The 19383-nt window shown below is 35.9% G+C and overlaps 1 protein-coding gene across 1 annotated transcript in view; it reads right to left on the reverse strand.

The window, feature by feature from the left end:
• LOC103078977 (rho GTPase-activating protein 24-like) overlaps nucleotides 1-2050 on the reverse strand; it is a gene marked incomplete at its 3' end in the record, with an annotated part of 141411 nt that extends 139361 nt beyond the window's left edge. The window contains exon 1 of the mRNA XM_007447517.1: nucleotides 1859-2050. Within this exon, the coding sequence (XP_007447579.1) occupies nucleotides 1859-2038 (180 nt within the window). The remainder of the gene's footprint in view (nucleotides 1-1858) is intronic.
• Between the last annotated feature and the right edge of the window lie 17333 nt (nucleotides 2051-19383).

Consider the following 19383-nt stretch of genomic DNA (forward strand, 5'->3'; position numbering starts at 1 on the left):
CGAGTTTGACCCATTGTATCCTATCTTCATTACTAAAAGGTACGCTGAGCTCACCAAAGAGTCAAAATGTTTGTTCAGTTTCCTTTCAATTCTCTAGCCACTCAGCCCCTGAAATCTCTGTTTTCTCCCCTAATCCCTTGTTTAGGTTCTAGATGAGACCTAATTGATCATTTGCTTTGTACCCATTCTGTTTAACAACCCAGTCCACCCAAACCACGCCAGAACAAGAGTTCATAGGACAAAATATTGAAAATTACTCATACTTCTGTTTTATTGAACACGGTCCTCCATATCACAGTTTCCATACTGGATCCCCCACGTTCTACATTTTTTCACATTAACCTCAGTTTGGTAAAAATGATTTTATGTTCAGGATAATACCTTACTGTGAGTATTACATAGTTTAAAACAAGGTACAAGAAAAGAACCCTAGAGTAAGAGTTAAGAAACAAAAGACTTTACTCCTTTGCCTCTGATCTCTATATGATGAGGGTCATGTTGCTTCATGTCACTAAGACACAATTTCTTCATCTATAATGATAACCCCCATATTCCTCACTGATTTGCTGCAAAGAAAACAATAGCAGGTATGGAAATGCACTGTAATTCTCATGATGTCAATATGGGATACTTTTATTGATTTATTTATGAGATCTTTGGCTGAGGCTATATGAACTTGGACCTAACTAGAGGCAAAATATGGCACCATATTTTGGTAACCCATATTTGGGTAACATGCATTACACCTAAACATTGATTTCGTCATACTTAAGTGAGGATAATCCTACCTCACAGGATTATTGTAAGCATTTCATAACATATGTATACAAATTCTTAGTCTAATGCTTGGCCCTGGTAAAAATATGCTAAAAAAATAGCAATTTCAAAAAATGAGTAGAGTTTGTAAATTCGTTGCTATCTTTATGTAAGTCAGTTATACTAATGAGAACTTTGTTAAATTATAATGTCTGAGGAATTTAAAATACTAAAGCAGAGCCTTGATCCAAATTCCTAATTAAATTCTTACATTTTAATACAAGGCAAATAGCCTCAAGAACATACTGTTAGGGATGTTTATGTAAACTGATCTAAAACATTTTTTCTCTTATTTATATATTTTATAGATGTAGATGAAGGAAGAACACAGAAGTGATACCTCAGTTCCCATCTCCTTTCATTAATTGATAAGCAATGATCACAGCTAAGAAAGCTTGTTGTACCTACAGGGAATGATGGAGATTTTTCCTTTCTCTAATTGCAACCCAGAGATTTGTGGCTGAGAAAATAAGTAAACAAGAAAATAAAAGACCAGTAAGAAACCACAAAGAAACATAGAAACTCTTCCCAGGGGACTATACTGTGTATGCTGGTTGGATGTATCAACATTGTCTGGTTTGGCACTACATCCATATTTTATGTGAGTTAGAGTGGAGGGAAGCTCCCAGAGAGTTGATACTGAAGATGTCTCAGAAATTACTTAAAATTGCATTTACAGTTTTCCTTCAAATCTTTCAACTTCCTTCCGAGAAAAAGAAAGATGCTTTGGCTATAGAATATATCTTCTAGCAGATGTCCATTACCATTTCCACATGAAGTAAGTTTGCCTGAGGGACTCAGACACTCTGTTACAGCTTCGTAAAAGTTAAAATTAATATTTGACAAGTGTAATTTGTCTCTTGGCCTCAATTAGCAAATTCATCATCTTGAACCAAAGTAAACAATGAGAAAGAGTGAAAGATGCCAACGAAATGAAGGAGACCAGGGAGATTGGGTTGACCTCAGTCTCCATCAGTTTCTAGCAAACCCTCTACTTCTTAGACTACTAAACACCACAATGCTTTAATTTTCTCCTACTTACCAAGGGCTTGGTTTCATCTTCGTCTTTGAAATAATAGAGTTGATCTCCTTTGAGCACAAACCAACGGGTATGCCAAGTCTTGACAAAGCCTCCCTGCTTCCTCAGCCACCCACACTTCATGGCACTGTTCCGCCCTTGGCCTTGTTGGGGGTTCTCCATGGAGTCATTGCTCTCCTCCATTACCAAGCTGATGGACTTTCCTATTTAGCAAACAGACAACAACAACAAAAATAAGGTGCTCTGATATATTCAATTCCCTCTTAAATTACCCCTGTCCCTTAAGAAAAAAAAAAGCTGGAGGTAGAGTGAAAAATGTAAATTAACTCACATACCAAATTTCTAGAAGCAAACCACAAACCTGACAACAATATTCCTGGAGAAAACTTGGACAGAGTTCCTTGCATCTTCCCACTCAGCTGTGAGATAATATACCCTTTTTCCTAAGTAGAATTAAAGAATGGGAAAGTTCTAGAGATAATGGGTTAAGAAGTAATTTGGGGAAGGCAGCTATGCTCACCACTACACCACCAATGCAAGAGGCAATTTCTGAAGACAAACTAAAACCACCAACAAAAACATAACTCTCATGAAAATGGGCCTCTCTGTCTGGTGTGTACTGATTGGGACCTGTTTGTGCAGGCCTGTGATTATTTGAGCAAACTTAGTCTGACACATGTTACAGTTTAAAGGGACTATTTTAAAAACCTCAGTGGAAGACATTTGTTTTACATATGTAAAAATTTCTCAAGATGCCTCTGCTCCCCTTTCCCCCAAAGTATCCCCTTGAGAGTTTCTTTGGCTGGTTAAGAATTAGTGAAGCTGAAAAAGCTTAAGAAAAGAAAAGAAAAGAAAAGAAAAAGTCCTGCCAGTGAGTCTCTTTCAAACTTCAGGAGTGAGTGGTGTGTTCCAGTCAACTGCATGATGAAGAAAATTTCAAGGTTACTGTGAAGGAATATAAGGTCATACACACTGTCCATAGCAAGCAAATTAATTTATCATAGAGGAAATATTAATCTACAGGTGAGAGGCTAAAACACCACAGTAAGAAGGTAGCTTTTGGGAGATCCAGGGACAAGTGTTTAAGAACAAAAGACATTTTCCTGTCCTGAAGGCTTCCTGCAGGTTCTTGCCAATGTTTATTTCTAAGCACTTTTTCAGCAAGTGAAAACTACACTCTTACCCTTGTATCTTTCATGAGGATATAAGGATACAGATTAATTAATAAAACATAGATTACTCCTGTTCTGGTATATTCATGCACAAAGCTTCTATTTTTTCAGCAAGATTCCAGAAAACAAGTTGTCTTTCTATCTAGTCTTTATTTTCACTACTAATTTTTCAATTAATTTATGTGTACACAATCCTAGTTATAAATTCCATGAAGTTTCGACTGTCAGCCCTTGGCTGTTACATTTCTTCCTTCAAGGTACAGGGTTAAACCTTGGACTTCTGGTTTCTTTGAATTTACTCCTGCCCTTCCACTTACAGGGAAGAAGAAGAGCTAAATACTTCTTATTTTGACCATTTCAACCATCCTCTCAGGAGTTTTGCCTCTTCCATTGGCATGCATTCTAATCTGGCTCCATCCTTGCTTTTATCGTCATCTCTTCAACCTACTTTTAATCTTCAAGTAGGTCGCTTGCTGCCATCTATCTCATTCAATATCCACTTTTTCCTTTCTTATCCTGAAACATCCTTCTGATGAACAGGCCCTCATCTCTACAAAACATCTTGAAACTTCCTTCTCTCCATAGGGCATTCCTATGGCAATCACTGCTCACTGCAGGAAACAGTCTCCCATCGTGTGTGTGCATGTGTGTGATGAGACTGGATCATGCCTGAGGCTTTAAGTTTGTTATGCCCTTAGGGCAGGAACTTTCATCTCTTTTCTTTCACAGTACTTGACCTAAGATAAAGAGCCAAGTAAATCTCACTTTAAATGAATAATAAATGCTGTATCATAATTTAGATAATAAGTATGCTTATCTAGACCACTCTAAATAATATTTTTTGGTTTCCTGGTGTTTAAATTGTTCACATCTACAAAACTTGTTATCTCATCATTACCTATTTATTCTTTAACCAAATATATTAACTTATAAAATTGAATAAGCTCTTAAAACAATCCAACATATGTCCACTTGCACACACACAAATCTAGAATTCATTGCACAACAACAAATTTTTTCTTTGCAGCCCTTCTTTTTTTCCCTCTCATATTAACTCTTTCCATTAAATTTGAAAAATCTCCTCTAAAAGGTTTCAAGGTAAATATCAACCCACCATCAATAATATAAAAAATACAAGTGTCCAATTCCACATTTGTCTACTATCAATCCTTAGTAAAAAAACATGTGCACATCTGAACATGGTTTATGATTCTTCTTGCATGTGTTGTTTATAAGCCTAATGAAACCAATGACAGCATCACTCACTGAACTGCTGGCTATAATGCCCATATTTTCATGACTTCAGAATGCAACAGAAAGTGTTTTAATAGTACTAATTGTAACAATTCATTAAAACAGAAATGAAAACAGATTGTATGATATCCCTAAGGGAAAATAATAACCACAATTTTTGCTGGTTGAGTAAAGTTAAGTTTTACTAAGATAACCATAATTTTTATACAGGAGTCTTGATATTTCTTCAAGAATCAAATGCTTCAAATTCTACCCTTCATCTTTAAAATAAGGATGTTGGACTGGATGATTTCCAACTATGGTCCCTCCTTGCACCCTGAAATCTACCATCTCTGTAATTCCATAAGCATAAGGACACCAGATATCCTCAACACTTAGTACAATGTCTGGCATATGGTGAAGCTCAATCAATGTTTGATGAATTAATAAATTTTGCAATAGGTTTGGTGCTAGATATCTAAAAGTGAACATGATCTCCCTCTGAAACCTGATCTTTCCCAACACCCAATCTTAGTAAAGGCTACCATGATATGCCCAGTTGGAAAAAAAAAAGTGATCAGTTTAGATTCCTGATTCCTCCTCACCCTGAATATCAAATGTACCTGTAAATTCAGAAGATGCCTCCAAAAAATATTTCAAATCTATCCAGTTGTTTCCATCTCCATCGCCAGTCTATTACCCAAGCCACCATTGTCTTTGACTGGATGATTCTGATGGCCTTCTAACTGGTCTCATTGCTTCCATTTTTAACCACAAACACAATGAAACATGCTCACACATGTTTCATTCTCCACAAAATAGCCAAAGTGAGCTTTAAAAAATTAAATCATATAATGATTCTCTACTCTTAAATTTTTGTTTGTTTGTGTTTTTTTTTTTTTTTTTGTGGTATGCGGGCCTCTCACTGTTGTGGCCTCTCCCGTTGAGGAGCACAGGCTCCGGATGCGCAGACTCAGCAGCCATGGCTCACGGGCCCAGCCACTCAGCAGCATGTGGGATCTTCCCGGACCGGGTCATGAACCCGTGTCCCCTGCATCGGCAGGCGGACTCTCAACCACTGCGCCACCAGGGAAGCCCTACTCTAAAATTTTTGATTGGTTTCCACTGTACTTATTTTAAAATCTAGAGTCTTAACCATGGCATACAAGGTTCTGAATCATCTGACGCCCATTTACTGATCTAATCTAATCTCATACCATCACCTCCTCATTTCCCCCCATGCCACACACACACACACACACACACACACACACACACACACACACACTTAAAAGCTCTGATGCAGCAACACCAGGTTACTTTCAGTTCTGGAAACACCCAAGCTCCATTATGTCTGGAGTTTTGATGCTTGCTGATCTCTGCCTAGGCTGCTCTGCCTCATGCTCTTTACATGGCCCACCTCTTCTCATCCTTTAAGTCTCAGCCTAAAACCTACCTCCTCCAACCACCATTGTGAATCACCTAGTGAATTAGTTCCCCTCTTGTTATTCTCTATCACTGAATTCTGTCCTCTGTCTTCCTGACACTTCTCTAAATTGTTGTTTCTTTAGCTGTTTATTGCTGATCACCCCTGCAGGATCCCATACACTTCAACAGGTCAAGAACTTGCTTCTCCTCATTGCAGTATATCCAGTGCTTACTTGGTACTCAGCAAACAATTGTTGAATCAAGGAATGAAGCTATGTAACAATCACAATAGAATTCCTACAAAGAATATTTTGGAAAGTTGTGAATTTCCATTTAATGCCTTAAAGAAGATGGTCTACCTTAAGAACTTGATTTTTCTTTTCCTCCTTTGACACAGAACACTTCAATTAGCATGAAAATTGTTCTTAAGCACAATGTTGAAATCACAAAACTTAAGTGAACATGAAATTGCCCTTTCTGAAGAAATTCAAAACTGCACCTCTTAGCTTTGGCAGGAAATACATGTAATCAATTCTGGTTTTGCATGAAGGAAAGTATGGTTCGCTCACTCAGATTCTCAGAGAACATTTTAACTGAATCTCCACTGGGAAAGTACTTTCCTGTGGTCAGGCCATGGCAGCTGGGTTGTATATGAGATGCCAGTAGGACCATCGACCTCAGTGTTTAGCAAAGCAACAAAACAGTAACATAAATAAATGGTTACTCTAAACTAAAACAAAAGCAGAATTAAGTTAACTTGTGTATTCACAGCCTTAATGATAGCTACTGTACCATGCTGGAGCTCAAAAAGATCCCGTCATTTGATGGGCTAACAGATTTAAATTATTTTCCAGGGATGGAAACTGGTTTTTACATCTACTCGTATAGTACTTTTTTGCAACCAGATGAGCTACGAACACATGCTGCGAGTATTACATGGTGTGATCAGAAATGAAATTCATGCTCTTAACAGAATTTTCTAGAAGTCCAACAGCCACACGCATAGGTATTATTTGTAACTTTGTGTCAACAAAGAACCTATAAACAGGCACATAAACAAAGATGTATCTAAATAGAATGCCATATGCTATAGAGTTGCAATGTGTTCGAATTTACCTACAAGATGACAATGTTCAGCAAACGCAAGAGAACGGCAAAGGAGGAGGAAGCTAGACGGAAAGAGGAGGAGAGAGAACAACTTAAACCGCGTTCCACCACAATGCCTCCTTAACACTCAATGAACATGTGCTCCCACATATGTGGGACCAGCGGGAGGTGCATTTTTACAGCCAGCATCAGCTCCCTCAGCTCTGGTGGGGAGAGTATTGCACCACACACACGTGATCCCAGAGCTTCAGAGTACACATGATTTCATACCACATGGCTGCTCAACACAAATAAACTACTCCAGTTGTTTAAAGAACAGTGATCTGTTCTGTTGCTAGGAGAGAAAACAAATATAAAACTGGCAGTGTTGGTAAAATACTGCAATTTGTGAGCAATTTGTGTAACTTTCAAGGGTCATTTTGTTCACATCCAATTGTCACCTTTTGTGTTGACGGTGGAATCTAACTCCTTTGTAAAATGAATGTGATTGCACTGTACATGATGTATAACTACAGAGGGCCAATATTTATCTGAATTCTAACCCTTTTCTTATTAAAACAAAAACTGTTCTGTATCTGTTGCTAACATGCTGGTTTGACAAGCAGTAGTACATTTTATTGAGCTGTATGCCTAAATGCTAGCATATAGCCTTTCTATAGGTAATGGTTCACACCACAAAAACACACACAGGGAATTATATAGTATGGGTGCATAGGTGTATGTATTCATTCATATGTGTGAATGCAAGTGTGTGTACACATATATGCATACATGTGTATATGAACATGCATGTGTGTGTGTATGTGGGTATATACACATTGTGTGTGTCTTCTCTCTAGAGAAGAAAACCCTTAAAGGCAACATATTTGTTAAGATTCTTTTCTCATTTTTTAAAATACTAAGTTCCACACCACTGGAAGACATGTAAGGATATTCCTGCGGATCTGACATTCTTTGATGAAGCAAAGAACATAAAAGAGCTTTGCCATACGAGGTTCACTGAACAAACTGGTCATGGTATACTACTGTCAACCTATGAAGTTATATTTTTATTTTTATTATTTACCAGAACATTTCTTTAATAACTGCAATTATCTACCTGAGTAGAACTTAAAACTCTTTTAAAATTCTAAATATTTAAATAATTTCAGGCCTGATTTCTCTCTCTCTCTCTTTCCCCAAGCAGGCACTAAGGAAAGGCCATATGAACACACAGCAAGAAGGTGGCCATCTGCAAGCCAGGAAGAAAGCTTTACTAGAACGTGGCCATGCTAGTACCTTGATCTCAGACTTCCCGCCTCCAGAACTGTGAGAAAATAAACTTCTGTTGTTTCAGCCATCCAGTCTATGATATTTTTTTTATGGCAGCCAGAGCAGACTAAGACAATGTACATTTACAAAATGTGTGCATGAAAATCTTTAAAGAATTACATCTTAGTAGCCTAAGTAACCGCTAACTAAAGAAAACTGATGAGTGAAAAACAGTGCACTTTCTGTACCTCACTCTCTACCACACCACCTCTACACTGGAAGAATGAATCAAACTGTTATACCTACAAGGGAATCAGCACTCTAGATCCCATATTGCAGTGGATCTAGTGGAGATTGTTTTAGCTCCAAGATAAATTCCAGGAGGCCAAATCTGTTTTCAGGAAGCAATCAAATTTTTAAAAATACTTTGAAAGAGTTTTCCACACTTGGTTGTTCTCACTGTGTGATTAACTTCTATTCATCCTTCAGCTCCTCTACGAAGGCTTCCCTAGAGCCACTGCCATCCCCAGTCTGGATATTCCCCTTCCACAAGTTCCCAAGTCACTCTGAACATAGCCTTTGTCACATGTGGCCATATGCTTATTACTGTTCAGTCTTCTACACCAAAACTCTTGGAGGATATGGGCTCCCTGAACCCCCACACCAGCATATACTAAATACTCAAAGGTTTGTTAAATAAATGGAAGGGAATGAGGAATGAATGAATAAGCAAATGCATCAGTCAGTCTTTGGGGCCTAAGAGAATGGACCTCAGAGGCCTCAAGGCTCCCCAGAATGCAGTGCAAAAATCCGAAACCATTTGATGTTATAGACACCAATGAAAGGACTTCAGTCCAAATTCTCCCACCTAAATACAACCCTTTAAGATTTTAGTGGCTTAAAGCTAAACCAAACTTCAGAAACTGTTGAGCAAAGAGAAATCCCATTTGTCTCACTGGGATTATAACTCGAATTAAAAATAAAGAAACATTTCTTCTTAAAACTGAAGAGTTTATGTGTGAAGAAAACAGGAGAACTGAATAATGTACAACAGTCATGAATGCAAAGTTTAAAATAGTCACCAGAAGAGCATACCTGGGGGAAATTTAACAGTAATAATTTTGTAAATGTGCAGTTATTTTCCTGAAGAAACACTAAATATCCTGTTCCTTGATTCATTTGAAATTTTGTCCAAAACAACAGAGAATACACAATATTAGAAAATTATGTACTTGTTGGGATGGATCAGGAATGTCAATCTACATTTTATATTTTAAGCTTCAATATTTCCATATTCACTTGGTAAGAAATCAAAATAACTTAATGGGATGAACCATTTGAAAAAAATGCTTAAATATTTACTTTGTTTTTGTTGTATGTTTAATGCCTCAGACTTTGTAGAGAGACCCTGCTCCTTCTTAAGGAGGTTTTAATTCAACAGGGAGAAAAGTATTTTAATATATATTTAGATGTGTTCTCCCACCACCACATCAGTATCTGAGGGATTAGTAAAAAAAAAAAGAAAACCACTGGAATTCCCAAGGCTGATAATCTTAGTAAAAATAAAAATCAAATCAAAACAAATGCTTTACCATTGATGGAATTGAGAGAAATGACAGATATGTGGCAAGTGTGCAGCTACTCTTAAGCTCATGACAGCCATTACTAATTAATCACAGTTCTCCTTCCTGAGGGACCTAGATGCACCTCCAGATGGCTTCTCAATACAGCACTACAGACAGTCACAACAAATCAATCATATATGAAAAGCAGAGAGAGAATCTTCGTTACTTTGATTCTGTAAATAAACCAAGAACTGAAAATACGCCTCCTAACAGAAAATAGAAACTCAGGTGCTCCCTGAGAGAGACTGCCATTTGAAATGAGAAAAGAAAAGAAAATCAACTTATTTTTTTTCTTTTTAAGTTGAGGTATAATTGACATAACATTATATTAGTTTCAGGTATACAAAATAATTAATCAATATCTGTATATATTGCAATATAATCACCACAAGAAGTCAACTTAATATCAATCACCATATATGGTTACAAATTTATTTTCTTGGGATGAGAACTATCAAGATCCACTCTCTTGGCTACTATCAAATATGCAATACAGTATTATTAACTATAGTCACCATGCTGTACATCTCATAAAAATACAAAATGCTTCTTGAATTTGCAGGGGCCATGCTTATCTTCTCTGTAGTATTCCAATTTTAGTAAACATGCTGCCAAAGCAAGCAGGAAAGTCAACTTCTTTTAATGGAAAAAATCTAATAGTTTGCTGAGAGCTCTAAGATGGCAACTATCATTGCATTATATGGCCACAAAGAACAAAGCAAATGGATCTGAAGCAGGGAAAAGGAAGTAGGAGTTGGATGTACCTTGTTCTGTATTAATTAACTCCATCTATGACTAGACCCTTAAAAATAGGATCAGAAAGCAGATTTTATAAACATCTCAATTTTTAAGCTTTTGTGTGTCTTTCCCCTCCCTCCAAGTTCATTTTTCATTGGTAAAACTTTATTTTGAAAAGCTGTCTCAAGGAACAAAGAAAAGAGACTTTCCACCTAAATCTGAAAATTAGTAGGATTATAGTACCTAGAGGATGGGGGAGCAATGGCAGCCATGAAGGGGAGCTTTTGTACACAGTGGGCAGACTGAAGAGAGCAAAACTGAAGCAAGTGGAATGCTGAGGAAGACAGTCAGGCTAAGGTGGGAAGAACCTTCCCAGGTGGGTCCTCCTCTCATAATAGGAAAATAACCTCTGGGCCTGTCATTTAAAGAGGTCCTCCATCTCTATCCCCTGATGGTCACATTTTTATACTTAGACAAAAGCCTGTGTAAAATACTACTTTTGATGTCAGATTTCTTTAGTGAATCCAACCCAGGAAAGTCAGTTATGCTGTTGATCACATTATCATTTCAAGGTTCTCTGTGGGGCCAGCTTTTTACTCAACCACACTTCAAAGAAAATATTATACAAGTAGGTAACTTTGGCTGAGACAGTCATTTGTCTACAATGAACTCTCAAGTTTTCTCCTTCAAATGCAAATCCTGAGGTGCTTAATGATTTCCAATAAGAACCACTTCTTTGATTGTCAATTAATCCTGTGGGTTGAACATCATCAGCCTTGCTTTAAAGCTCTGGAAAATTATGGACACTCTAAGTATATAAATTTTGTCCTAATCACTGAACCATGGTTACTCTCCCAATGATTTATTATATTGAGGTATTGACAATCCAATTTTTTCATTATAATTTGAGGAAAGTGGGGACAGGTCAAAATGAAAAAATCTGACTTCTCTTCCACCTCATTCAGCATCATTCACATTATGATGGACTTTGATGTGTTAAACTTTAATCATTTAGGAGGTACATTATTCTCATATAATTTGCATACATTTTAGTTCTTCAAAGTATCTAATTAATTCACACTTCAGTTTTAGATGAGCAGAATAGAAATCTAGCTTTACTGCACCTGAATATATTTAATTAAGTGTTCTGTGAAACATAAATAAATCCCATATATAAAAAGCCATTTTTTAATTTAATTTTTTATTTTATACATTGTAAAAAGCCATTTAAAAAAATAGGAATCTTGGTGGGACATATAATATTTGGAATGTCCAGAAGCCTATCCTTGGGAACCCTCTCTCCCTCATTCCATGTTGTTTCTGATGGTAGCACCATCCCACTGCTATAGGGTGGGCCTGGACTTGATTACACCTAGGTTCTGAGCTCTCAAGCAACAGTGACCAGCCCAGGAAGAGGGCATGTAACTGAAGCAGTGCCAAGGAGAGTCCTTCCTTAGGACAACTGTAGTGATGCTGGAAGAATGAGCATCTGTGATGAATGAGGCTGACAGCATTCATCTCCCCTGGCCTGTAGAGGAAAGTGGTCTGCACAATGAAGTGATGCAGAGATAAGCAGATATGAGAAAAGACTAGAGAGAGCCCTGGAATATCCATCCTAGTTCTAGCTCCTGAAGTCCTGGCCTTTGTGTATCTTCCTTTGATCTTATGAGATATGTCTTACTCTTCCCGGCAAAGTGAGCAAATAAATTCCCATTTGCTTAATCTAGATTGAGTTGGTTTTAATCACTTGCTACCCCAAAAAGTTTTTCTTAATATCCAGGAAAAGCACAATGAAACTATGTGTGGGAAAAATTTCTTTAAAATAATGAAAATCTAGGCTTACAACACATAGGCTTTAAAAATTTCTTTAAAATAATGAAAATCTAGGCTTCCCCTACCTTGCATCATACACAAAAATTAATTCAATATGGATATTAGACCTAAATTTAAAAGCTAACACTTCCTGAAGAAAACATAGGAGAATAAATTCACAACCTGGGATGAAAAAGTTATTTTTTAGAAAGGATATATAAAGTAATAACCATAAAAATTTATAATTTAGAAATTATTAAAAGTAAAAACTTCTGTTCATCAAAAGACATCATTTTTAAAAAGGAATAGGCAAGCCAGACATTGAAAATATTTACAAAACATATATCTGCCAAGAGACTTACATCCATAATATATAAAGGATTTCTACAACTCACTAATAAACAGACAAAAAAAAAAAACAACCCAAAACAGTTTAGAAAATGAAAATAAATTAAATAAACCCTTTACAAAGGAAGATATAGAAATGTCCAATAATCTCACAGAAAAGTCCCAACACCATTAGTCATCAGAAAAATGTATATTAAAATCACAGTAAGATAACATTACATAAACATTTGAATGGCTAAAGTTAAAAACAGTTGACAACACCAAGTGTTGATGAGGATATGGAGCAGCCAGAATTTTCAGACATTGCTGGTAAGAGCATAAATTGTACAACCATTTTGATAGAAGGTTTGGCAATTTCTTATGAAATTAAACACATCTTTACCTATGATTTTATCAATTCCAATCAAAGACGTTTAACCAAGAGAAATGGAATCCATATGGTCACAAAAATATTTGAACGAAAATATCCATAGTGGTTTTATTTATATTAGCCTCAAGTAGAAAACACTTGATGCCCATCAACAAGTGACTAGATAAACAAATTATGGCATAATCATACAGTGAAATATTCCTTAGCAATAACAAGAAACAAACTATACATATACATAACAACATAGATGAATTCCATAGTTATTATAATGAGTAAATGAAACCAGATACAGAATATACACTTCATGATTCCATTCATATGAAGTTCTAGAATAGGCCCAACCAGTCTATGATGATAGAAACCAGAAAAATGGCTACTATGGAGGGGATGGGAAGGGCCACAGGGGACTTTCTAAGGTGATGGAAATGCCTTATGTCTTTATGGAACATGAGTTATATGGGTACAGACATCTGTCTAAACTCATGAACTGTACATTTGAGATTTATGCACAAATTATGTTGTTCTAATAAATCTTATCCCTAAAATAAACTGAAAATATTGAATTCTAGTTAGTGGGATTGCTTTTTGCTATGGAATGGATTAGCAATTCTGAAATTACCTTCTGAGTATTCCAAGGTAAGTAAATAAATACGTATGTTGAATGCAATGGGAAGCCAGATTTCTCACTGTTGGAAAAGGAAGTTACAAACATGGAAATGGAAAGATGAGAATGTACCCTGTGTTTGAGATAGAATTAGAGATATCATCATGAACTCGTGGTTTTTATTTTTTTTATAAAAATTATATATATTTATGATGTAGGCCATGATGATTTGGTATACATATACATGGTGAAAAGATGACTACAGTCAAGCTATTAACATACCATCTCCTCACATGGTTATCATTTTTTGTGTGTGATGAGAGCACCTGAAATCTACTCTCAGCAAATTTCCAGTATTTGATAAAGTATTATTAACTATATTCATCATGTTGTAGCTTAGATCTCTAGATATATTCCTCATGCATAACTGCAACCTTATACCCTTTAACCAACATCTCATGATTTTTAATAGATAGGTACACAGATACAGAAATAAATATAGACATATATTTACTAATGCTGCTCACTGAGAGAACCCTGAAGTAATGACACACCAAGAGCGAGCAATGAATGAGTACACCTAGCATCCAGATCTTGACTTCTAAACACCATTTACTTGGAAATAGAATCATGGCTACTTGGATAAAAAAGATTGATTCCAGGGCCTCACCAGGAAAAGCACAATGTGATGCTAGAATAACATGTGCTGGAAAGTAAGGAAATTCTCAAGAATGATGGAAGAATATTGAAAGGACACAGAGGCTAGTTTGAAGTGGTTTTCACTGGACAAATATGGGACAATTTGAAGATAAGAATAAATAATGATAGTAATAGATCATACCCATAGAATAAAACAAGAATACATGAGTTCTACTGATAATAAACAAACAAGCAAACAAATAAACAAATGGAAGATGTGAGAAAGCTCTTCCTTTCAGTAGAATGTCAACTAATAAATATGGAAGCGATAATGAAGTTACAAATTATCAATGAATGCAAAACCTAGTGGGTAAATGTTTGGTGGGGAAGACATTTACATAATCTCAAAGTACCTTTCCACAAATTAATCCTAATTTAGAAAGGGTAAAATAGTAACTTTACTGTGAAGAAACCTGGCAGACCCAATGCAACCAGAGCTTACATCATCAATGTTGGAACTAATTGACATCATGGGCCTCTTGATGGGATGCTCTGAGAAGGACACATTATCACTTCTGTGGTGGCCCTGCCAAAAATGCATAACCTAAACCTAATCATGAGGAAACATCGCACAGACAAAAATTGAGGTACATTCAACAAAATAACTGTTCTGCATTCTTCAAAAATCTCAAGGTCAAAAAGGACAAAATGGTTAAGGAACTGTTCCAAATGTAAGTACACTAAAGAACCATGATAACTCAACAGAATGCTTGACCCCGGCTTGCATCCTGAGCCAAAACAAAACAGAGAAAGGGGACATTATTGGGAAAATTGATAAAATTTAAATATAAACTGTGGATTAGATAATTTTTTATCAGTGTTACATTTTCTCATTTTGATCATTGATAATTATGTTATCAAGGCAGTTATGTGACTTGTTTTTAGGAAATACACATTCAAGTATTTAAAAGAGATAGATGTCTTCAATTTATTTTCAAACAATTTAGAAAAAATCATAAATAGACATATATATAAACACATATATAAATGAATGATAAATGAAACAGAATGTAAATAATTGGGAATCTGGGTTAAGGGTGTTAGAAGTTCTTAGTACTATTCTTATAACTTTTCTGTAAATGTGAAAGTATATCAAAACAAAAAGTTATACAACACATATGCTTCACTGTATGCTGGCTCAAATGAGAAGCAAAATTTGTTTTTCATTTTGCCACCATGAGTAAGTCTCAAGTATGTTACTGTAATTGAAAAGGTATTACAGTGGGGCAAAAAACCTGTACTCAGAAAACTATAAGATACTGATGAAAGAAATCAAAGATGACACAAACAGATGGAGAGATATACCATGTTCTTGGACTGGAAGAGTCAATATTGTGAAAATGACTATTCTAACCAAAGCATTCTACAGATTCAATGCAATCCCTATCAAATTATCAACAGCATTTTTCAAGGATTAGAACAAAATAATCTTACAATTTGTAGGAAAACACAAAAGACCCTGAATAGGCAAAGCAATCTTGAGAAAGAAAAATGGAGCTGGAGGAATCAGGCTCCCAGACTTCAGACTATACTACAAAGCTACAGTAATCAAAACAGTATGGTACTGGCACAAAAACAGAAATATAGAGCAATGGAACAGGATTGAAAGCTCAGAGATAAACCCATGCACCTATGGTCACCTAATCTATGACAAAGGAGGCAAGAATATACAGTGGAGAAAAAACAGTCTCTTCAATAAGTAGTGCTGGGAAAACTGGACAGCTACATTTAAAAGAATGAAATTAAAACACTCCCTAACACCATACACAAAAATAAACTCAAAATGGATTAAAGATCTAAATGTAAGGTCAGACACTATAAAACTCTAAGAGTAAAACATAGGCAGAACACTCTTTGATATAAATTGCAGCAGGATCTTTTTTTGATCCACCTCCTAGAGTAATAAAAATAAAAACAAAAATGAACAAATGGGATCTAGTTAAACTTAAAAGCTTTTGCACAGCAAAGGAAACCATAAACAAAACAAAAAGACAACCCTCAGAATGGGAGAAAATATTTGCAAATGAACCAACTGACAAAGAATTAATCTCCAGAATATAAAAACAGCCCATACAGTTCAATATTAAAAAACAAATAACCCAATCAAAAAATGAGGGGAAGATCTAAGTAGACATTTCTCCAAAGAAGACATACAGATGGCCAAAAAGCACATGAAGAGATGCTCAACATCACTAATTATTAGAGAAATGCAAATCAAAACTACAATGGGTATCACCTCACACTGGTCAGAATGGCCATCATCAAAAAATCTATAAACAATAAATACTAGCTAGGGTGTGGAGAAAAGGGAACCCTCCTACACTGTTGGTGGGAATGTAAATTGGTACAGCCACTGTGGAGAACAGTATGAAGATTCCTTAAAAACCAAAAATAGAACCTTCATATGACCCAGCAATCCCACTCCTAGGCATATACCCAGACAAAACCATAATTCAAAAAGATACATGTACCCCAATGTTCATTGTAACACTATTATAATAGCCAGGACATGTAAATGTCCATCAAGGGGAATGGATGAAGAAGATATGGCACATATACACAATGGAATATTACTCAGCCATAAAAAAGAACAAAATAATGCCATTTGTAGCAACATGGATGGACCAATAGATTCTCATACTGAGTGAAGTAAGTCAGATACAGAAAGACAAATATCATATGATATCTCTTTACATGTGGAATCTAAATAAAAGGGTACAAATGAACTTATTTACAAAACAGAAGTAGAGTCATGGATGTAGAAAACAAATTTATGGTTATCAGGGGATGGTGGGGAGGGATAAATTGGGAGATTGGGATTGACATATACACACTACAATATATAAAATAGATAACTAATAAGAGCGTGTTGTATAGTATAAGGAAATCTACTCAATACTCTGTAATGGACTATATGGGAAAAGAACCTAAAAAAAAAAGAGTGGGTATATGTATATGTATAACTGATTCACTTTGCTGTATACCTGAAACTAACACAACATTGTAAAGCAACTCTACTCCAATAAAAATTAAAAGAAAAGAAAAGGTACAACACTAAAAGTTAGTAAACATGGTTTTGGAATTAAATAGCTACCTGACCTTAAGAAAAGCCTTTGATTCTCTTGGTCTCAATCCTCTGAGCCAGAAAATAAAGAGGTTGAATGAACTATTTGGTATCTAAGATTTCTGTTAATTCTACAATGTTGTGATTCTTAGAAATGATCTTTTAACAGCCTTGTACCTCTAGAGGTAACATGATTAGTAGGAAAATTTTTCTAGTTCAGTTACAGCTAAGACTTCTAAAGGAAAAAGGACAGTAAATAGAGTAGAAGTCTTGTTCTATTCCCGGCCCTCTTTATTGAATTGCTATGCCATTTTAGCATCTTATCATTTTATTTTTTGAGAATGTCATGCCTTAATTTAGAAGACTATAAAAACAACTATCACTGAAAATCTGTATGATATTTTATATAGAAATATGATTTTACTTTAATAAATAATATTGATATATAGTGATTACTCATTATTCTAAGCAATATATATGTGTACATATGTATTTGTGTATATGTGCTTGTGTGTGTATATATACTCATTTAATCCTCAAAACAATTCTATGAAGTAAGTATGATTATTATTTCCACTTTACAGATAGGGAAACTAAGGTACCAAAAGGTACCTACAGTCCTACTGTTAATAAGTGGCTCTTTACAAAAAACCATGCGTTCAAACCTAGGCAGTGTGGCTGCAGAGACTGTGTCTTACTCACAATTCTACATTTCCTCTCAAATATTACACAGAAATAAACTCTAGCATAGAATAGCATACACATTTTAATAAGACCATGAGTAAAAGCGATCTGAGTCATAAAACTATTTATGTCATAAGAATAAATATATATGTTTTATGTGTATATATACATATACACACACAAAGGAGAAGCAAATTCTGTTCTTCAAATATGTATACGTGTGTGTGTGTGTGTGTGTGTCTGTGTGTGTGTGTGTGTGTGTGTCTGTGTGTGTGTGTGTGTGTGTGTGTATATATATATATATATATATATATATATATATATATATATATATACATGAGAAGGCTCATTTTCCAGATCTATCACTAATATATTCTTACCTTGATATTTATGCACATATATTTCATTTTGAGGGTTTTTTTTTTTTGTTGTTGTTGTTTTTTGTTTTTGTGGTTCTCGGGCCTCTCACTGTTGTGGCCTCTCCCGTTGCGGAGCACAGGCTCCGGACGCGCAGGCTCAGCGGCCGTGGCTCACAGGGCCCAGCCGCTCTGTGGCATGTGGGATCTTCCCGGACCGGGGCACGAACCCGTGTCCCCTGCATCGGCAGGCGGACTCTCAACCACTGCACCACCAGGGAAGCCCTCATTTTGAGTTTTTACTTTTAAAATTCTAATACTGGACAGACCCTTCCATGTGAACCTTTTGCCACATTGACTTGTTGCTCTTTCCCCTTCAGCATCTTGAAAGCAGTCAAGTGAAAAGCTCAGAAACTGCTGGTTGTCCGTTCTTTGCAGAGGGCAGCAAATAAAGCCCCACGGTGCTGCAGCACACTTGACACTCTTAACCCAGGGAAAAAAGAATGAGGCTCGTGTGCTTGGTACTTTATGAGAAAAGTAGCAGTGAAAAGGACAAGTTCCTTTTTGCCTTAAAAAAAGAAACTATGGAGCACTGTGTCATTTCAGTTGGAAAAGTACAAAGTTGTATAAGTCCTAAAAATTTTATTACAGCTTGACTAACACCTGTTCTCTCACTGCGGGTGCCAATATCTGTAGTCACCTGCTTGGCTCAGTAAGGCCTCCCTAGACACTGGAAAATTACTCATGCTAATCCCAAATTCACCTCTCATGAGATCTAGGTTGGATGAAAAAACAAAGCTGAAAGACTTAAGCAAGTATACTTTTAAATGGCAATGGAATTATCTGAGAGAGAGAAAAGCCAGGAATGACAACAGTAAGAATTAGAACCCATAATGTTTTAACATGTCTGACATATTACCTTGCAAAAAATAATAATAATCACCAATATTTATATATAAGGCTCCTCATAAATTTCATATAATCTGAATTCCATGCATTCCTTATAATCCATATAATTCCTGACAGAACCCTTAAAA

The sequence above is a fragment of the Lipotes vexillifer genome, unplaced genomic scaffold, assembly GCF_000442215.2.
Source record: "Lipotes vexillifer unplaced genomic scaffold, Lipotes_vexillifer_v1.1 scaffold747, whole genome shotgun sequence".
Lineage (NCBI taxonomy): Eukaryota > Metazoa > Chordata > Mammalia > Artiodactyla > Lipotidae > Lipotes > Lipotes vexillifer.